This window comes from Carassius gibelio, chromosome B8 (genome assembly GCF_023724105.1).
Source record: "Carassius gibelio isolate Cgi1373 ecotype wild population from Czech Republic chromosome B8, carGib1.2-hapl.c, whole genome shotgun sequence".
Taxonomy (NCBI): Eukaryota; Metazoa; Chordata; class Actinopteri; order Cypriniformes; family Cyprinidae; genus Carassius; species Carassius gibelio.
In genome coordinates, this window is record NC_068403.1 from 1,166,670 (window position 1) to 1,189,455 (window position 22,786).

General features: G+C 35.6%; 1 protein-coding gene across 1 annotated transcript in view; it reads right to left on the reverse strand.

Annotated features, from left to right (window-relative positions):
• LOC127963368 (lipoxygenase homology domain-containing protein 1-like) overlaps positions 1–13,740 on the reverse strand; it is a 20,113-nt gene extending 6,373 nt beyond the window's left edge. Inside the window, exons 1-17 of the mRNA XM_052563262.1 lie at positions 13,519–13,740; positions 13,122–13,446; positions 12,330–12,481; positions 11,940–12,070; positions 11,444–11,589; positions 11,133–11,237; positions 10,891–11,019; positions 9,171–9,335; positions 8,046–8,227; positions 7,861–7,977; positions 6,569–6,731; positions 5,186–5,340; positions 3,639–3,848; positions 2,166–2,292; positions 1,868–2,076; positions 778–963; positions 573–700 (exon numbers count right to left, since the gene is read on the reverse strand). Of these exons, the coding sequence (XP_052419222.1) occupies positions 573–700; positions 778–963; positions 1,868–2,076; positions 2,166–2,292; positions 3,639–3,848; positions 5,186–5,340; positions 6,569–6,731; positions 7,861–7,977; positions 8,046–8,227; positions 9,171–9,335; positions 10,891–11,019; positions 11,133–11,237; positions 11,444–11,589; positions 11,940–12,070; positions 12,330–12,481; positions 13,122–13,338 (2,522 nt within the window). The 5' untranslated portion in view covers positions 13,339–13,446; positions 13,519–13,740. The remainder of the gene's footprint in view (positions 1–572; positions 701–777; positions 964–1,867; positions 2,077–2,165; positions 2,293–3,638; positions 3,849–5,185; positions 5,341–6,568; positions 6,732–7,860; positions 7,978–8,045; positions 8,228–9,170; positions 9,336–10,890; positions 11,020–11,132; positions 11,238–11,443; positions 11,590–11,939; positions 12,071–12,329; positions 12,482–13,121; positions 13,447–13,518) is intronic.
• Positions 13,741–22,786: the final 9,046 nt, after the last annotated feature.

Below are 22,786 nucleotides of genomic sequence, written 5' to 3' on the forward strand. Positions count from 1 at the left end.
CATAAAAATGGCAAAAAATAACAAAATTACTAAAACTTATTAATGAAAATGGAAAATACTAAAATAAAAACTAATTTAAAATATACAAATCAAACTATAAAAATTGAATTACTTAAAATAAAATAAACATTCAAATGTAATCTACTTTTGTTATAAGAACATTTCTCATTTTTGTTGAAATATAACATTAATAAAACTATATAGACATTTTGAAAAAGAAAAAAATATATATATTTATAAACATGACAAAAACACATCAGAATTGCTATGAATTTACCTCTAAAATTCAACCTGAAAATATGAATATAAATAGCAAAAGATTAAAAAAAGAAACTTATACAGTAAAAAACTGTTACTAAAAATAAACATTACCTGAAATAAAATCATAACAACTTAAACTTATTTCATTTCAGTCGACATTCCACATTGTCATTTCTACTTTCCCTTGATGTACTAAATAACTAAAACTAAATTAAACAAAAACCATATTGATATTTTATTTTATTTTAAATAACACAAATCTAAATAAAACAGATCTGATTTGAAGGATGTGGGTTGTGTTAAACGCGCACCTGTCCTCGTGTTTGGCGAGGAGCATCTCCTCCATGCTCCCGTTGGCTCCAAACACAGTGATGAAGATGTTGGTGTCCGTTCCTGCGTTCTGAGTGTCCCCGGTGACCACGGTCACTTCATAAACCACCTGAACAACAGCAGAGTCAACACCAGCCCTGTTCTCCACACACAGAGATTGAGACTGACCACAGAGAGCGTCTGGACCTTCCTGATGATGCTGATGGTGGTGGCGTCCAGTATGTTGAAGACTCGGGCCGTCAGACCGTCTCCTCTGTCTTTGGCCAGCCAGCACTTGCACAGGAAGTTGTACTGAATGCCTTTGGTGGGAACGGCCACGGACAGCGCGTCCACCAGCCAGCAGCTCTCGGGAGTCGCTCCGTTATGACCCAACTGAGAACAGAAGATCAGACCGGAGCCAGAACTCACTGAGAATCAGCTGCTGATGCTGCATAAAAGACATATGTGTGTGTGTGTGTGTGAGAGTGACCCTGAAGTACACAAAACCAGTCATTAAAGGTCCATTTTCTTTGAAAATAATGTAATAATCATCTGAAAGCTGAATAAATCATCTCTCCATTGATGTCTGGTTTGTTTGGAGGACAATATTTGATTTTCGGTTTTCACTTTAATTATGTGTCTATGTAGTTTTTATTCATTTGTATGTGTCATTTATTTATTTATTTATTTATTAGTTTTATTTTGTTTTTGTTCTTTGACCCTTTTTTGTTTTTTTGTTTTTTTTGTTTTTTTTTGCATTTGATAACTTTAATAATCCTGGAACGTTTTTATTAATTATTATTACTTATAATACAGTTGATGTTAATTTTACTAAATTAACAGATTTTTTTCCCATTTAACTATAATAAACTTCAAAAGTGACAGTAAAGACATTTCTTATGTTCCAAATGATTTCCATTTAAAATAAAAGCTGTTCTTCTGAACTTTCTGTTCATCTGTGAATCCTGAAAAATTAAATGCATCACAGTTTCCACAAAAATATCACACAGCACGACTGTTTCCAACACTGATAATAATCAGAAATGTTTCTTGAGCAGTAAATCATCATATTTTCATGATTTCTGAAGATCATGTGACACTGAAGACTGGAGGAATGATGCTGAAAATACAGCGGAGCATCACAGAAATAAATTACACTTTAACACAGATTCACACCGAAAACAGATGATTTAAATACTAATAATATTTCCTAATTTTACAGTAGTTTTGATCAAACGAATGCAGCCCTGGTGAGCAGAAGAGACTGAACAGCAGTGTAAATGTACACGAGTCTCACCTCGACTCTCTTGATCTCACCCACGTCTAGTCCGTAACACATGAAGTGCTCCATTCCTCCCGCAGCGAAGCACGTCTTCCCATCAGTGAGATCCAGCCAGAGTCGCTCCGTTTCTAAATCGTTGGGCCCCATGATGATGACGTAAACCCGACTGGTGGTGCTGGCGTCACGATCGTCTCCGGTGGACACTGTGAAGTGGTACGGGATCACTGCCAACACACAGATTCTGAGCATTAAACCACCGTTTCTGTCTGTCGGAGACTTCAGAATGAATCACTGGAAGAAAGCATCATCTTACTCGGACCCTCCTCCATAATAACAGCCTTTTTCTTCTTCTTCTTCTTGTTCATGTTGCTGTCCAGACCTGCTTTAGAGTTCTGCATGTTCTTCTTTGCGTTCTGAGGGTTCCTCTCACCCTCGTATCCCTAAACACGACAGATGCGTGTTAACTTTTAATGAAGTTTCTATTAGGGCTAATTAAACATTTTAATCTAATTAATTATGTGAAGTACCAATTACTTCACCGCAAATCAATTTGGGCTGGGAAACGACCCAAAAAATGATAATTTAAAGTTATTATTGTGTTAAATAAGAAAACATTGAATAGACATTACAGAAATTCTGATTTCCAAATAAATATTTTGATTCCAAATTTAATATTGATTTTTGTTTAATGATATTCTAAAAACTAGTAGTGGGTCTAAATGTCTTAATGTGTTTTAAAAACATTAATTAATTCATTCGTTCAACCGTTTGTATCAAACAGCTTATTCATTCAGAAATAAAAAAAATGCTTTACAGATGTCTTTACAAATTAATCACTGAATCTTTGGCTCACTTGATTCGTTCAAAAGGCAGATTCATTCACAAATGAAGCGAGAGACTGTCTTTACGAACGAATGACTGAATCTTTGGCTCACTTGATTCATTCAAAAGGCAGATTCATTCAGAAATGAAGCTAAACACTTGTCTTTACGAACAAATCACTGAATCTTTGGCTCACTTGATTCATTCAAAAGGCAGATTCATTCACAAATGAAGCTAAACACTTGTCTTTACGAACAAATCACTGAATCTTTGACTCACTTGATTCATTCAAAAGGCAGATTCATTCACAAATGAAGCTAAACACTTGTCTTTACGAACAAATCACTGAATCTTTGACTCACTTGATTCATTCAAAAGGCAGATTCATTCACAAATGAAGCTAAACACTTGTCTTTATGAACAAATCACTGAATCTTTGACTCACTTGATTCATTCAAAAGGCAGATTCATTCAGAAATGAAGCTAAACACTTGTCTTTACGAACAAATCACTGAATCTTTGGCTCACTCGATTCATTCAAAAGGCAGATTCATTCAGAAATGAAGCTAAACACTTGTCTTTACGAATGAATCATTGAATCTTTGGCTCACTCGATTAGTTCACAATGCAGATTCATTCAGAAATTAAGCGGGAGACTGTCTTTACGAATGAATCACTGAATCTTTGACCCACTGGATTTGTTCAAAAGTCAGATTCATTCAGAAATGAAGCGAGAGACTGTCTTTACGAATGAATCACTGAATCTTTGGCTCACTTGATTCATTCAAAAGGCAGATTCATTCAGAAATGAAGCTAAACACTTGTCTTTATGAATGAATCACTGAATCTTTGACTCACTTGATTCATTCAAAAAGCTGATGCATTTTAACACTTTATTTATTCCAATATTGACTGACAAGTTAAATCGACAGCCCTAGTTTATATCGAGTGAGATGTCCATTACCTTGACAAAGAAGGTCCTCTGGATGCGCTTGTCCTCTTTCTTAGTGGAGAGCCAGCGCTCACACAGAAACATGTAAACCTCTTCTGTCTCCACATCCACCACCTCCACCTGATCCAGATACCAGTCAGCTCCAGCCAGAGAGTTATCATGACGGATTCGGATCTTATAGACCTGGCCCAGATCCACGGCTTCAATGCTGAACTTGTCGACCTGCACACAAACAGCTGCTGAGAATCCTGAAATGCTGAAACGTTGCTGCTCTCATTGTTGTGCTGATGATGCGCTGCTTTGTTTTTCCTCTAAATGTGATCCTGGAACACAAAACCAATCTTAGGTCTCAATGTTTAAAAATTGATATTTATAAATAATCTGAATAAAGCTAAATAAATTAATTTTCAGTTGATGTGTGGTTTGTTAGGAGGACAATATTTGAAAATCTGGAATCTGAGGGAGCACAAAAATCTAAATATTGAGAAAATCATCTTTAAAGTTGTTCAGATGCAGTTCTTAGCAATGCATTACTAATCAAACATAAAGTTTTTATATATTTACAGTAGGAAGTTTACTAAATATCTTCATGGAACATGATCTTTACTTAATATCCTAATGATTTTTGGCATAAATAGCAAAAAAAAAAGTGTAATTTTGACTCATACAATGCATTTTTGGCTATTGCTTCAAATATACTCCAGCGACTTTAAGACATCTGATATACTTCTTGAATGATAATATCTCCTTCTACATAAATGTTTTTTCATTGTCACAGCTCTAATAGATATAGAACTTCATTTAATTTTCATAGGACTTGATGTAACGTGACAGAACCAAAAATTAGAACAAAAACAATAAGAAGAATTTAAATTAAATTAAAATATAAAAAATAAAATGCATGAGAAAAAATAAAAATTTAAAATATTAAAACAAAAAATTAAACTTTTTTTATATAAATATTACTAAAAGGTATAATAGATACAAATAGATACTCACTGAAACTTAAATAACACTGATTATTATTTATTATTAGTCACCAAATCTAGAAAAAAGCTGATTTTCTGCAACCTGTTTCTACATCAGTGGTTCTCAACCAAGGGCTGTTAAGATGACATGAAATTATTTAAAATAAGACAAAACCATATTAAAATTTTATTTTACTTCACCCTCTTAACAAAATGTATTTAATTAGTATTATTATATATATAAAAAAAGGACTTCTGGATATTTGATATTTGAAATGTGAGATTTCTTGACCTATAAGGAAATTGATTTAACTTCATGGGTATTTTTATAATGAATATGCTTTCTTCTAGTTATTCCAAGCTCTAAATCATAAAATAAGAAGATAAATAATTTAGTTACAAATGTCCAGTGAATCATGTAAATTCCTTGGTTTATAAGAGCAGTATTCCTGAAGAACGTTATTGTGAATTATATTGGACGTTGGAGTTCTAGATGGTTCTACATCATCCTCTATATCTGCCATATCTGCTCTGGCAAGGAAATGTCCTTCGAGAAGGATCTAACAGTAACGAGGAGTATCTGTGACTCACAGCTCCTCTCTCAAACTTGTTGCCGTTGCTCTCAGATTTGCTGAGCTTGCGTTCTCCGGTGTCTCCCAGATCTCCGTAGATGATCAGGAACACGTTGGCATCGGTTCCGGCTCCATGCATGTCCCCCGTCCTCACAGACACCTTATACGTGTGAGCTGCAGAAACATACACACGTGTGTTAGAGATCGGCAGAGATCCACAACAAGTCCAAACGAGCGTGTGTCTCCTGCTCAAATGGGTTCATTTGAGCCAGTGTTGTTACTGTTCACTTAAACTATTCTTCACTATTCATTTCTACAGAGCTTTATACAATACTGACTTTTTTTCAAAGCACGGTCAAAGTAAGAAACAGAAAAAAAGTGTTCAATTAATGAACTAATTGTGAAACCAATTCATTTCAGCAGTAAAATAGCTCTACAGAAGACATAAGTTCTCATCTATTAGTGTTAGAGCATTAACTTGATAATGTACCTGTTTATTAAATTATTTGAATGAATGAACATTAAAAATAAGATTTTGTTTTTGATTGCTTCTGTTTTCATCATTTCTAAGTCGCTTTGGATAAAAGCATCTGCTAAATGACTAAACGTAAGATGAATAATGTAAATTAAAAAAATGCTGGAAATTGGAAATGTTGCATGAAATAAGTAGTAAAGCACTAAAGTACTTAGAATAATATTAAATTAATTAAAAATTTAGAACACTAAAATTAATATTAAAATTCTGAAGTGCTAAAATTAAAATAACTGACACCTAAACATGAAATAAAAATTAAAGCAAAATAATAATGGAAAAACAGATACAAATAAAAATGACAAAAGCACATGAAAAAAAAATCCCTAAAACTGAAAATATAAAAATAAAATCTCATAGAATAATATAGAATAATACAGAATAATACTAATACTGCCAATTTTTGAGTTCATCTTAAAGTGATATTTTGGGGGCGGGGCTTTGTTATGGGGGAGGGGCTTATGGAGGGGCGTGGCCTGGTGTGGAAAAAAATCCAAACACAAAATCCTTGCATTAGCAGAAGTGTATAAAGTATATATTGATTGTCAAAGTATTTGGTATATGTACAGAATTTCTTGGGAGATTTACATTTAATTTTCACAAACATTTTACAGAAATAGGATTAACATCCATACTGACACCACCACCAGTCAAATATCTGGAGTTGTGATTGATATAAATAAAATCTTTTTAATATGGGATGTCGTTGATTTGACATTCTGTTCTTAGAAAACAATAACTATATAAACGTATATATGGAATCTCTTGCTGATTGTTCACAGTTCAACAGAAGTTATTCCTATAGGGAAAAGCCGGATGTTTATTTGTTCTCTATAAACGTATGGAGTGAACTCCTAACGCTGTACTCACTCTCCAGAGCATCCTCCACCTCGATCTCGCTGTGTTTGAGCGTCCCGTCTCTCAGCAGCTTCTCCGTGATGATCTCTGACGGCACCAGCTCTCTCACCGTCTCTCCGTCATCCTCAGACCTGGCCAGCCAGCGTTCACACGGAAAGATGGTCGTCTCCGAACCCTGGAGAACAGTCGGCTCAGTTTCACATGTTTCAGTGATCCATAGCTTCTCAAGACTCTCGTTTCCAAACAGACCACACTCAGCATAAATGGTTCATACAGCAGTATTTTCAGATTTATATCTGGTACATAGTTATGGAAGACATAATCTGACAATTTTGAATAAATCAATTTAATAAAAAAAAAAAAAGATTTCTACAACTACATTATAGAACACTAAACATAAAAAATGAAATAATTTAATTTTACTTTTCGCTCTAACAATGCATTGTCCCTGACTGATTGAAAAACATTTAGACATACACTTTGTTTATAGTTTTCTATAATGAAATTGTTTTTTTAAATTTTATAATTAAATTGATTTATTAAAAAATTTGTGGAAAATGCCTTTCTTTAATGCATACTCTGTGGAGACCAAAACAGCATAAAAGGGGTCCTATATGGCAATTTTAAGGATTTCTCATGTGCACATAAAAGTCCTTATGTTTTTATTTTTTACAAAGGTTCTGGATGCCATGTAATAAAGTGCTAAGAATATCACAAGAAATCAAAAACACTCATTTTTTCATGACGAAAAACTGCACCTTGGATTTATTCAGTCATGTTTGACAATCACTAAACAGCTGCAATGAAAACACTTCTTGTATGATATGTTTATATATTCGTTAAATTCTTAATTTTCAATTATAAAAACTAAATAAGGGGCAAAAGTCTGGAAATACAAATATTTTTCTATATACTGCTTTCCTTTTTTCATAAGGGTCAATTTTTCAAAATTTAGATGTATCACCTCAAAGCTGAATAAATAGCTTTGCATTGTTGTGTGGTTTTGTTCGGAGGACAATATTTGGCTGAGATACAACTATTTAAACAAATCTGGAATCTGAGAGAGCAAAAAATATTACAAATATTGAGAAAAACACCTTTAAAGTTGTTCTTAGCAATGCATACTACGAATCAAAAATTACGTTTAAATTTTACAGTAAGAAATTTACAAAATATCTTCATGGAACATTATATTTACTTAATATCCTAATGATTTTTGGCAATCATTTTGTAAGACCCTGACAATGTGTTTTTGGCTATTTCTACAAATACACCCAAGCGACTCATTTTCCGATCGCTGTTACCTTTCCTTTCCTCAAAAGTCTTCTGATTTCCACTCTGTCCAGATGCCAGCCGGGGTTCGTCCCTTGGTTATCGTGTCCGATGCGGATCTTCTCTATGACATCCCCTATGTCTTCCAGCTTCACAGAGAGAAAAGAAAGCTCAGCGTTCACTGGTGACTATATAAAGATGAGCGACCGATGCTCACCTCCACAATGAACATGTCTTCTGCTGATCTCTCGAAGTACATGCGGCGTTCTCTCTTGTTCACACACAGGTACTTCTGCTGCGTACACAGACCCTTCTGACCGTACAGAACGATGAAAACATCTGCATCCGTCCCCGCGGCGAACACGTCACTCGTGAAGGTGCTGATCTCGTAGGGAACGACTGCAGGAGAAGACACCAACGATAAAGAATGAAGCACTCGCTCACAAACCTCTCTGCCTGATTCATATTCATATAGAGCTAAGTGAGAGACATTTACAGAAAAAATAAAACTATTTAAAAAAAGGTGTCCTTGTTAGACATTGCATGTAATTTATATTGTAATGACAATAAATTATGAAATACTTAATCCGAGTAACCAACATTTCCATTACTTGAAATCAAATAAAGTATTAAAAAAACAAGTTTATTTAAGCTAGATGCCAAGGAAACATTTCTAATTCTCATTTAGTTTAACTTGATGTATTAATATAAATAAAACCAAAATAATTCGCTAAAAATATTAAGATATAAAACAGAACTAAAAAAGCATATTTAAAAATAAGAATAAAAATGACATAAATACACAAGAACAAAAATTTGAATGCAATAACTGAAAAAATGACATAAAAACTTAAATTAAAATAAATACTAAACACTGTTATAATACACTGCAAATTAAAAACAAAAACTATTTATATTATTTAATTGAATATATGTTTAGAACAAGAAAAAAATATCTGCTATTGGTGTGATAAAAATTATTGATTTATCTTTGAATTAAGTTTATTTCTCTGAACTTTTCTTATACTTTTAAGCATACTTTTTTATTTTTTTCCTTTAATATCTTGAAACATTTTATTTCTTCATTTAATATAGTTGCATATTTTAAGTCATTTTGTTACTGAAGTAAATGTATCTTGATATCTTTAGGAATGTTTAGATATTTGTACAAGACGAGACAAAACAATTAACGAATAAGAAAACCATCTTTGACATTTTTGGGATATAATCTACTATCTTTTTTGTTTTTTGATGTTCAATGGAAGCAAACAATGATAAAATAATCTCTATTTAATTCACTGCATGTGCTTTGGCTGTACACAAGTGGTTCACGGTCTCTTACACGGCGTGTAAAGTTCGGTCTGTAGCTCCGCTGGATACAGATCTCTGACAACAGCTCCATCGTCTTCTCCTGTGTCCAGCCAGCGGCCACATGGGAAACGAAGCCTCTGTCCTTGAGAAGGAGCGTCGATCTCCACCCAGTCCAGGAACCATCCAGCCGACCCTCCTGCAAAACACAGACCCAATCATCTCCATCAATGCTCCTGCTGATGCAGCTACAGTCCAGCTAGAGAGGAAACTATCCAAGATGTCTATTTATTGCTCAGACGTTGCTTTTTTATAGCTTAAGTTCTCCGGAATGAAGTTGAAGAATTAAAAGATGAGCTTTACAGATGTTCCTCTTAAAATTCCTTATAAAACAAACCCAAACGAGCCAATAGCTGTGATGTTGTAAGAATATAAAGCGTTAACATTAAGAGGAGAGCAGCTCAGATCATTTGATGAGAAACACTCCAGATATACACTATATTGCTAAAAGAATTGGGACACCTCCTTCTCATGAAGAGGTTTGACCGCTTTATTAATTTCAATGAGTACAAATCTTATTGTAAAAGCATATTTTAGGGAATTGTAGCAACAGTTTGGACAGGACCCTTTTCTATTCTAACATGACAATGCCTCTGTGTATAAGGCAAGGTTCAAAAGAAATGATTGATTCAGTCAGTGTGGAAGAACTTTATTGGTCTACTGTGACTTTAAATACAGACCTTGGGCTAAAAAATCATCTAACACCAATGACTTTTACATATGCATACAGTCATTTAAGACACTTCCACCAGAGATTAAAATAACATTTTTACACACATGAATTTATCTTTGTTACCACAATTTTGGAAATGCCTTTTTCTGTTCTAAAGAAGGGGTGTCAATACTTTTGTCCATATACCGTATGTACAAGTCATTGGTGTTTTTTTTACATATTATCTTATTTATGACCATCCTAGCTTGTAGTGCACACAGTTTTACCGTTTACTGCACTTTGTTATTCTTCTCGTTATTTCCCTACAGCAGCTAATGAACCGAAATTCACAGAAAACGGCTTACTTCTGTGTTAAAGAATGAAGTGGATCAAATTAGAAGCACACAATTCCCTAGGGCGTTATTAAATGCTTTAATATTAAGATTTGTACTCATGGAAAATACTGAAGTAGTCTAACCTATTCATTAGAAAAAGGGGTCCAATACTTTTGGCAATAAAGTGTATTTGAGCACAATTTCTGATGATAATGAGATCTTTTTTAAAACTCCAGATTGAGATCTGGGAGAAACATAAGCAAAAAGATTTATACTCATGGAAAAATAGTCAAACCTGGTCGTTAAAAAGACGGGGTCCAATACTTTTTGCAATTTAGTGTATTTAAGCACAGTTTCAGATAATACCGAGATATTTTTTGAAACTCCGTATTGAGATCCGGGAGAAACATAAGCAAAGTTTGACCTCCATTCAATAACTGCTGTCCAGGAATGTAAGATGTTTATTTGTGATTTATTCCCAGTGACTCGGGAACAACAGCTGCCATTAAGAGCGATGTGATTGGAGCGTTTCTGTAATGTTGCCAAGCAACTTAATACCAGACAGGTTGCTAACTGTTTGCAAGAAGCTTTTAGAGGCAGTCGAGCGAATCCTGTCCAAACAAAGCCTGATTCAAACCCGGCTGTCACTCAGCATGTGATCACATTCAGACGTGCTTTCAGTCACATTTAATGACCGTCAGTCTCACCTGAGTTGTCATGGCCAATTCTCAGTTTCTGGAGTTCTCCGAGATCAACGGCTTCCACGATAAATTCATCGATCATTCCTTTCTCGAACTTGTTTTTGTGCGATTTAGAGGCTTTCAGGTTAATGAGTCCTGTTCGGTTCATGAGGATAGAGAAAAAGAAACCAAGAAAAGCCATTTGAATGGTTAGTGAATAGTGTAAAGAACGCACTTTTATTCAAATTGGTGATTGCGTGTTTTTTGACCTGTGTCATCATTCTCTCCATACAGAATCGCAAAGATATTGGCGTCTGTTCCAGCATGTTTCTTTTCTCCAGTCTTGATCCTCAATGTGTATGTTGTCGACATTGCTACAAACAGAATACGAAGAAAATAAATGGACTGACAGACAAAACTGACCACAAATTTGCAATCGTTTGCTTTAGACTGAAATTAAAAGTAGGTATGGTTTCAATATAATTTCAGCAATTTTTTTCCAGTTACAATTTGAATCGCTAGGGAATATATTTTTAGATCTGCTTTGACGTAAAACTAAATTTATTCGTGTTTTGTTCACCTTTCTGCTCCAAACCCAGTGTGGCCCCAGAATCCTCCTCATCCTCGTCCTTCCTCATGAAGGCCTCATCCACAGGAACGAGCTCTCGCGCAATCTGACCGTCATCTTCATCAACCGCCAGCCAGCGGTTACAGGGGAAGTAATACCTGAGCGTAAGCCGATATGCAGAGTAAGACGTGAGACGCGTTCATTAAGTTTCTGCATTATGTGACTGTGTTTAAGCGCTTCAACACAATAGGCTCATTAATAAATCGACACATCCAAATCTCCATGGGATCTCTTTTCCTGTCTTTTAATGTAGCTTCTGGGTAATTCTAAGCATTTTAGAGTTGATATGTGGTTACTGGGTAATTCTGAGAGTATTAGAGTGTTACTATGCGGTTGTTGGGTTGTCTTGAGTGTTTTGAAGGGTTGTATGGAGTTACTATTTGGTTTCTAGATTGCTCTGATATCTGTGTCAGGCCAGAGCTTAAGGAATCACTCTGAGTGAACTCACGTGGTGTCATCTTTAGTGTCTACGATCTCTACCCTGTCTAGGTACCAAGCTGACTGGTTGCTGTTATCGTGACGGATCCTCAGCTTCTTCAAAATCCCCAGTTCCACGGCCGTGATGGAGAACGTGTCCTCCTGTAAGTTGAAGCAGCACATAACCATGAATCTACTTCCACAAACATGAAGAAAACAATGAGACGCAGGATGTCAGCTTGGGTCTGTTAAGGTGGCCTCGATTCAGAGGAGCATATTCGATGTGTGTGGTAAATAATTAATCGGCTCACATTAACAGATGAGTAAGACTATACCACTACATCTACTGTGAATAACATGAGGGATCGTGTCAGATTGCCTGCCTTCCACGACTGGACGTTCATTCGGTCATTCATCTTACCTGTCCGCGTTCAAATTTGTTGAGATGACTGGACTTTCTCAAGGGTCGTTCTCCAGTGTCTCCGTTCTCTCCGTAGATGTTGATGAACACGTTGGCATCACTTCCGGCCCCCATCATGTTCCCCGTGAAGATGTGGACCTCATATGTGTTTTCTGAGGTGGAACAGATTATGAATTATTAAAACAAGAAAGCATTTACCATGATTTGATCAATGGTACTGCAGCGGTAATCTGTGATTTGTCCATTATAATACACCAGTATTAAATGTCACACTGGATTCTTACTGTAAATCTTAAAGAAATACTGTATAAGTGGTGTTTTCCCATGTAAAAATCATTGCCTTAATTCTAGAGTGTTTGAAATTGTTTGTTTGTGGTTGTTAAGGTATTCTCTGTGGTTATAAAGTGTGCCTATTTGGTTGCAAGGTTCTTCTGATTGGTTTAAGTATAGCTCGGCAATTGAGAGGTTATTCTAAAGGGGCTTTAGATTGTTGCTATATGGTTGCTGAGTGTTTTTAGGGTGTTGCTACAGTAGGTTATTTTAAGTGATTTAGAGAATTGGTCAACCGATATATGCAAGACAAGACCGATATATCGGCCGATATTTGGCATTTTTCAAATATTGGCATCAGCCTATACATTTTTCTGTTTGGCTGTTTGGCCGACCACTAATTTAGAGTGTTGCTATGTGGTTGATTCATTATTTTGAGTCGGTTTTAGAGTCTAAAGGTGACTGACATAGTCGAACGTATTTAACAGAGCCGCATGATCAAACATTGGTCGGTGTCTGTACCCTCCAGCTCCTCATTGTCCTCTGGAAGAAGTTCCACCACCATCTCTCCATCCTCCTCATCAGAAGCCAGCCAGCGATCGCAGGGGAATAAGTAGGTCAAGACCACCTCACGCATCTCCTCTCCACCGCCTTCCTCGTCCTCATCCTCCTCGCTCTTCTTTTTTTTATTCTTCTTCTTCTTTTTATCTTCTTTCTTCTCTTTGGGGACCATGGCCATTATCAGACGCTTGATCTCCACCCGGTCCAGGTACCATCCGGCTCCTACGCCCGAGTCATCATTGCTAACGCGGATCTTGAAGATCTTCCCCACATCCTTAGCCTCAATCTGTCGCACAGACGTCACAGATCAGTATGACGCTGAGTGAGTGTGATGATGATGGCTAGACATTGACAGTACCTTGTATATGTCTGTTGCTCCTCTCTCGTAGTTGTTTGACCTGCTGCCGATTTGGAGCACCTCCGTCTTTCCTTGATCTCCGTAAATTTGGATAAAAACATTGGCATTTGTGCCACCAGCAAAAACATCCCCCGTCACAACCGTGATCTCATAGTTTATCACTACAGGACAATTACAAAAGAAAGCAATAGTACTTCATGCTTCTAAAAACAAGAACATGCAAAAATTATTCCATTGATTTAAGACACACAAAAGCATATTAAGGGCCAGATTTACTAAATACAATTCCAAAACAGCGTCGACGGAAGGGGAAAATTATGCGTGTGATTTATTAACAATGCACACAGTGAAAAACACAGATGCAGCAAATCATCTTCATAATGACCAGTGCAATCTACCAAGAGCAATGCAAATTACCACATGCATTTTGAGCGTTAAATATTGGTGCAAAAAACAGTAGTTTGATGAGCGCAAACGTTTGTAAATCGCGTTTCGTGAATCATTTTAAAGCTCATAAATTTTGCGTCTTCTACAAATGCATATTGAATAAGGTCAGATGCAAAAATAACTGTGTGCATGGCATTTTAGTGCTAATTCTTCTCTGTGCGTCTTAGTAAATCGTTACATTCTAACGCCAAAAGATGGTTTGCATTGTTAATAAATCTGGCCTTAAGTCTCGTTTTCTGAAAAATTACAAAAAGAGAAATATCTGCTATTGGGATCAGAACAATAAATGTAATTTGTTTTGAGAGGTTTAGAATGTTGCTAAACTACTTCTACTAAGTAAGAAGTAGATTGTTTGCAGTGTGTTTTCAGCAGGGATCTGCTATATAATAACAGCATGAACGTTTACATTGTTCAACATCCAGTATTTCACTGGGGTAAATCTCCACCTCCGTCTTCCCATCAGCCTCGTCTCTACACAGCCAGCGGTGACTGGGGAACATGTAGTGTTTGCCATGATTTGGCACCATGATCTGAACGCTGTCCAGAAACCAGCCAGCGCGCATGCCTTCATTAGTGTGACCTATCAGGAGCCGGTTGATCTAGATTTGAGAAAAACATCTTCATGAGTTTATGAGGATGTGTCTGCTAAATGTAATGCAGTACTCTTAGGAAAGCGCAAATTTGTGACCTGCCCGATGTCAGCGGTGTCGACGGTGAAAACATCCACCCGACCCGCCTCGAAGTAATTGCGCAGGTTGTTGTCTGAGACCACGAGCATCATTCTGCTGGTGTCTCCCTTCTCACCGTAGAACTTCACAAACACTTTAGAGTCTGAACTTCCTCCACTGACGTTACCCGTCTTCACTGCGATGTGATAGCTGACATCTGAAACAGACATTTCCAACATTCAGCTTCATGTGTTGTGAGAACTGAAAAGGCTTCTGTAATTTGACCTTTGTGCTGAATTCTGGTTTTCGGTGAAACTGATGTTCCCCTGAACGGTTGAAAAGCTAACAATTAATAAAAATGTTAATTGTAATTAAATAAATAATAATAAAACACTTACAAAATATTCAAAAGACAATTTTAATAAAAACTATAAAAAATAAAATCTTAAAAAGAAGAATTCATCAAAATTATTTAAATGTAAATAAAACACTTAGTAAAAATGTATAACATCCTAAAAATGTAAAATAAAAATAAATGTGTAAAAAAAACTATCAAAATAAAACGCTTACTAAAAATTTCATTACATTTTAAAATGTAAAAAAAAAATACATTTAACAAAAAACTAATAAAATACTAAAGAAATAAAAAAAATTAATTCATAAAAATATTGAGTTCATAACAGAACTTAAAAAAAGTTTTATATAACTGAAATAATTTCACAAGTAAAACTATAAAAATAAAACAATATAATTAAATAAATAAGTAAAATAAAATAAACTTCTAAAAAACTTTAAAAATATAAAATTGGAAAATCATAAAAATCTAAAAATAAGTAATTCTAAAATTAAAGAATCTACTGAGTACTGAGAATGCCCCTGAACTTCGACACAACATTGAAGTGAACGACAGAAAGGGAAACCAAGATATGAAACAGGAGAAAACTTACTGTAAAGTCTCTGTCCGTCTGCTAATGGCACCAACTCACGAACAATCTGCCCGTCGTCTTCGTTGTGGTCAAACCATCTGAACCGATGAATGAAGAAGAAAAAAAGACAAATGTCACTCAGAAACGACCTATTCTGCACATTAAAGGGTTAGTTCTCCCTAAAATGTAAATTATGTCATTAATTATTCACCCTCATGTCGCTTCAAACCCATAAGACCTTTGTTCGTCTTCGGAACACAAATTAAAGGGGGGGTGAAATGCTATTTCATGCATACTGAGTTTTTTACACTGTTAAAGAGTTGGATTCCCATGCTAAACATGGACAAAGTTTCAAAAATTAAGTTGTACGTTTGAAGGAGTATTTTTGTTCCCAACGTGAAAAAAAATACGTCTAACGTGTGACGTTAGATGGAGCTGAATTTCCTTATATGGGTCCTGAGGCACTTCTGCCGGAAGAGCGCGCTCCCGTATAGCAGAGCACTGAGAGCACAACAGACTTCACTGATCAGAGCGAGAGCGTCGCCAAATGTCACAAAAGAAGTGTGTTTTTGGTTGCCAGGGCAAGACAACCCTGCACAGATTACCAAAAAAAACAGCATTAAGGGACCAGTGGATGGAGTTTATTTTTACAGAGCATCAACGGAGTTGTGCAAGTGTTTGTGTTTGTTCCCTGCATTTCGAAGATGCTTGTTTTACAAACAAGGCCCAGTTTGACGACGGATTTGCACATCGTTTATTTCTGAAGGATGATGCAATCCCAAGGAAAAAGGGTCACGATCGTGTGTTGGAACCGCATGCGGTGAGTAAAACTGCTTCAAATATCTCTGCCTCCTTGTTAGTGCGTCCCCTCCCATCGGAGACCTGGGTTCGAGCCCCGCTTGGAGCGAGTCGTTGCTGCTGCTGCTCTCGTTCAGTTTCAGCTTTGGGATCTGATTCTGGATCATAAATATACGCTGAATCTGACTGTAAGCCATGGTTTGTTTTGGATGATGGTTTTTGTCCTCACGGTAATGTCACAGCTTCCAAACGCGCTCAACGCAAAAGCCTACTGGCGCTCGTGATTCTTTAGCTCCGCCCACACGTCACGCCTCCAGCCGGTCGTGTTTTTCCGGGAAAAATCGGTACAAACTATCTTTCTCTTATGAATATAATAAAACTAAAGACTTTTTGGATTTATGAAGGATGCAGTACTACTCTATAGGTACTCAAGATTAACAGGAGATTGAGTGAAAACGAGCATTTCACCCCCCCTTTAAGAATAAATTTAAATTTATGCATTTAACAGACACTTTTATCCAAAGCGACTTACAGTGCATTCAGGCTATCAATTTTTACCTATAATGTGTTCCCGGGGGAATCGAACGCCTAACCTTGGGCTTGATAAGACAAAGCTCTACCAATTGAGCTACAGGATATTTTTCGATGGAATCTCACCCTTCGTAGACAGCAACACAACTGCAATCTTCCCAATCCAAGAAAGGTAGCAAGGACAGTAAATCAGCAAAACAGTTCATGTGACATCAGTGGCTCAACTTCAATTTTGCAAAGCTATAAGAATACTTTTTGAGCGCAGAGAAAATCAAAATAATTTATTCAACTATTCTTCTCCCAGAGTTTCCGTCTTCCGGCATTTTTGAGAGTTCCATGACGTACGTCTGCGCTTTCCCCAGAACATAATCAGTATTGTTTTTATTCAGCATGCACGCATTTTCTCCAGAACGTAAACAATGTTGATTATATTTTGGGGAAATCATGATCATATGTCGTGGTACTCTCCAAATACCGGAAGACGGTAACTCTGGGAGAATAATTTTTGAATAAATAATTTTTGTTTTCTTTGCGCACAAAAATTATTCTCGTAGCTTAAGTAAATAGAAGTTGTGCCACTGATGTCGTGTGGTCTGTTTTACTGATGTACGTTTCTAAGAATAGAAACACTGCAGTTTCTGTCCATGGAGAGTCTTAAAAATATCTTAACTTGTGTTCCGAAGATGAACGAAGGTCTCACAAGTTTGGGATGACATGATGGTGAGTTATTAATGAAAGAATTAAAATTTTGAGGTGAACTAACACATTAAACCAATGCTTTGGGTTCCAGTTAATGGATTGACGGTCACCTGTTGCATGGGAACTCGACGGCCTGTGATTCGGCCTGGCCTTCTTCTCTTATGATCACTTTATCCAGGAACCATCCGCAGCCTCCGCCGTGGCCGTCGTGACCAATTCTTACCCTGCGCACCTGCCCGATGGACACAGCCTCAATGATGAACTCATCCGCCTGTGACAAACACACAAAAAGTTTGGTTAGACAGGAATAGGGTTGAGTATCGTTTGAATTGTATCGATTCCCACAGTAGTTTCAATTCAAATAAGGAAAAAAATCCCCCCAAAAATTAGGTCAAACATTTATTCTGTCTTTTTACAAAGCATTCTGTTGCAGCTGAATAACACGAGCAAAAATCAGCAGCCTACAGAACACTGATATACTGATTTAGTTTTCTGCATACTGGTTGACAGATAAGAAAGAAGTCAGTGTCTTCTCTTCGTGTGTGCTGCACACAAGCAGGGCACAAATCTCAGTTTCTGTTTTTTGGAAATTTGGAACTGGTTCTAAAATGGAACCGGTTTTTAATGCCCAACACTACACCGGAAGGTTTTCTCAACGGACAAAGAATATTAGTTTTTGGTTTCTAGAATGTTTCTCTAATGTTACTTTAACGTTTATGCCCAATAGCATTAATGGTATGGAAGATTGATGTATGGACGCCTATATCTAAATTATATGTTCTTTTTATTTAGTGTTTAAACCTGCATCCCGTACGTTTTGCCTCTTTGTTGCCATCTCTGTTTGAAACCTGCAATTGCAGTTATTTCCAGAATTATCTTCTTTATCTGGGATGTGAATTGGCTCAGATCCAGCGCGGTTGAATCTAATGTTTTGAGTGAATGTGTGGATACTGTTATTAGGAATCATAGATTCTAGCCTACGTCTTGGAATATATGACCCAAATAAGAGTTTTCACTGGATATTGACATATGAACAAGTAAGTTGGCCACTTTTGTTCTGAGCAACTGAGGAAAAAAGCATGATCATAAATCGTGCTACCACCGGTAATTAAATCTAACGATTGGTTAGCTCATATCACATCAAACCATGACAATTATTATAACAATGTCTTAAACACAGTATATGGTTTTTAAACTTTAAATTATGATTTTTTTTGCACATGCACCAAAAAAAAAAAAAAAAAAAAAAAAAAACATATTTTATATCTGAATTGTAGGCCTAAGTTAGTTTAGTCTGTGTAAACAAAAACTTATTTTCTCTTCAGTTAGGCTTTATGAAATCATATTTACTCTCATATCTATAGTAATTATAAGAAATTCCTCGAGATCGATAAACAAATGTTAGTCAGTCCACCAGTAAAACGAAACAACACTTAATTTTTTTAATTACGCGAGTGTGCAGCTTTCCGTAAAAATAGGAGAAAGCGCGTGCAGATCAAAGACGATCAGTTCTTTGAATTCTGTGCTTTTCCCATTCTGCCGTAATATTTGAGCCATACAGTTGGAATTATAATTTTAATTGAACTAATTTCTACATTTCAATAATTGCTGTATTAAAATAACTTCGGTCATGACACAAAACAGCCAGCTTTGAAATTGGATATTTAGTTTACAAGGTTGTAAAAACAGTAATTAGTGAACATTCTGTATACGTTATTTTTAATAACTTAAAAATAACTTTTCTCACAACGTATTGGGAACGTTATTTCATGGTTGCAAAATAATAACCCCAAAATAACCATTAGGGAACTGTCCAAGTTATTTTTAGTTTATTTAAAAATTATCTCCCTGCAACATTGTGAACGTTATTATTTGGTTCACAAAAAAATAACCAAACGTGAACCAAATACTAACGTTAAGGGAACGTTCTGTGTTTGCACGGCAGAGTGTCAGAGAGACAAATGGACGAACACAAGCACATCAAAGATGCTCCACAGAACCGTCACTAACGTTTCCTTTCTCGAACTTGTTGACGTTGTTTTTGCAGTTGATCAAAGCGCGGTCGCCGGTGTCTCCCTGATCCCCGATCAGACACAGAAACACATGTGCATCTGTTCCTCCGCCGCTCACGCTCCCTGTGTACACTGTGATGCGATACTTGACCACTGAAGGAACAGAAATATCCATTAGAGAGCGAAATGATCTAGTAGACCGATGTTAACGATAATAGCAATGCATAATAATGTACGTGTCAGAGGTTCTGGGATGAGATCTCCGGTGGCTGGAAGCTCTCGCACCACCTCGTTATCGTCCTCGTTAGAGTCCAGCCAGCGCTCACATGGGAATTTATATGTTTCCTTTGTTAACGTTTTCATTATGGAAATCTTAGGAGACATAAAGAAGACTGTTATTCAGATTCCAAGTGTGAAGCATTAAATGCAGCAGCATCTCATGCTCTTACTCGACTTAAATGCCAGCCGGCGAAAGGGTTTCTCTTCTCATGCCAGATTCTCAGTTTAATCAGCTTCCCAAGATCCGGTAGTTCAATCTGAAGAAACAGATTCAGTACAGAATAGGTTCAGTAATTAGATTTATAAGAGTTATCAGATTACACAGACAGCTTTAACAGCTGAAATGCAAAAACAGCAACAAATCCTATACATTTGAAATTTGTGTTCAAATTGATTGTTTACACAAATTTAAGTAAATTAATTAATTAAAATGAATACATAAATTAATTAAATTATAATATGTAGAATAAAAATAATTTTAAAATATATAAATCTAAATAAAACACGCATTAAAATTAAATAATACAAATATATGAAAAAAATAATTTTAAATGTAAAACCATTAAGATAATACACATACTAAAATTCATGAAATTAAAAAAAAAATTAAATACAAAAAGTAATTAAAAAAATAACAAATTCAAATAAAACATTTAACAAGATTAATTACATCATAAAAATGTAAAATAAAAAATATAATTGTTTTAAATTAAAAAATCTAAATAAAACGCCAATAAAAAATGGATTAAATCATAAAAACGTAGAATTTAAATAAATAATGTAACACTTAATTTTATATATATGTGAAATATTAAAAAATTTTAATATTAAAATGTGAATATTAAAAAATAAAAAGTTTTATAAACTATAATATTATCTTAAACCAAAAACGAACTCAATTTACCAATCCTTAAATGTAATGTATACACTCCTAATATTGCAAATTGGCTATTTAGAACGTCATATGATATGTTAAAATGTTTCAATTAATAATTAAAAATGTTATATAGCCATGCTTATGTATTTTAAAAAACATATTACCATTTAATAATTTCTCTCCAAATCACCTATTATTTTTTCTCCTTAAAGCGGCAGATTTACCATGAACTTGTCCAGCTGGCCCTGCTCAAAGTTATCAGTTTTGTTGTCGAGTCTCATCTCATCCGACTTGCCCTTCTCTCCATATATCTGGAGTAAGACAGATGCGTCTGTTCCCGCTCCTGGAAGATCTGACGTCAAGATCCAGAGAGACCAGGGATGCTCTGAGGAACAGCAGATCTGTTTAACCTCACAAAACCTACAACATGTTTCTCGCTCACCTTATGAGCCATACTCACTTTTCTGCCTCTTCTGCCTGAGCGAAACCATTTCATACAGTTCCCTCTCGATGAGCCCGTCAGCCTCATCCTCATCCAGCCATTTAGAGCAGGGGAACGTCTGCTCGATGCCAGTGAACGGACAGAAGATGACCACCTACCACACACACACACACACACACAAAAAAAACCACAAATTAAGCATTTAAAGACGCAGAATTTTGAGTTTAGGACATCACAGGTGAATAAGGGAACTAATATATGACCATAGTTTCCCAGTTGATTAATCACAGTACATTAAGACAACTGATTTGTATTACACGTTTTCTGAAATGTAATGTCGAAATATGCAAATGAGACATTTTCTAATTAAATATGCACTAATTTGCATACATTTCTAGCAAGCAATTTCGGCCCAGATCCGGCCCACATCTGGCCAGCATGGATTTCACTCGGACCAGATGTGGGCCGGATCTGAGCCGAAACTGCTTGCTGTCTGGGCCAGAGCATAAAAGATTTTGAGACAGTTAAAATACTTTCTAGAAGATTTGGGATTTCTCTTTTTATCGCTCCATAAATCAGAAAATCATTGAAGATAAAAAATATAATTGCAACTTTTTAACTCACAATTGTAGTTGTTTATGTTTGCAAGTCAGAATAGCGAGATATTCACTCGGAATTACAAGAAAACTCTCAAATGCGAGATATAAACTTGCAGTAATGGCTTTTTATTTTGATTTTTTATAATTGTAATACATTTTGTAACTCTGCGTTTATATCTAACAATTATTTTTCCCCTAAGAATTGCAAGTAAAAAAGACAAAATTGTGAGAATTAAAAATTGAAATTGAATTGAAATTTAAGAAAAAAAAATTTGAATTATGAGGTGAAATAATTTTGATGAAATAATGAGATGAAATAATTTTGTATTTTTGAATCCTGTGGGGGAACAAGCTTCCAGACAAAAAACAAATACATTTTCACTATGTTCTAGGAAATAAATGTTGTATAAATCAGTATGAATGAAACATAATAGTATATAGGTTATATAAACAAACCAGAATATAGAGAAGAAATGAAACTGTATGGTGTTTGTAAGAGAAAAAACTCTTTAATGATATGGATTGGCATTGACATTTACAGACACAAACAAATAAAGTGCAATAAAATAAACAGTTAAATGAAAAGAAAGAAAATGTTATGGATGCAAAATAGACCAAAATCTAATTCAACTAGAGTATGAAAACTTAATACTAAATAAATGTTGCGTTGTATTTCTTCAAACTACATTTATCAGACGCTTTTTTTCCACACCAACTTACAGTACATTCAGGCTATACAACATTTTTTTTTTTTTACCAGTATGTGTGTTCCCTGGGAATCAAACCCACAACCTTTTGCGCTGCTAACCCAATGCTCTACCACTGAGCCGCAGGAAAACTAAATAACTGAAAACAATTTTTGATGATAATCAATGGAAAAAGAGGTTTAAAATTGTACCTTTGGGGTATAACAGCTTGTCCCTGGGGCAGTACCCTGTAGTAAGACATATTGTATCTTTTTTTTTTACATTTTATTAACTAACATATTAA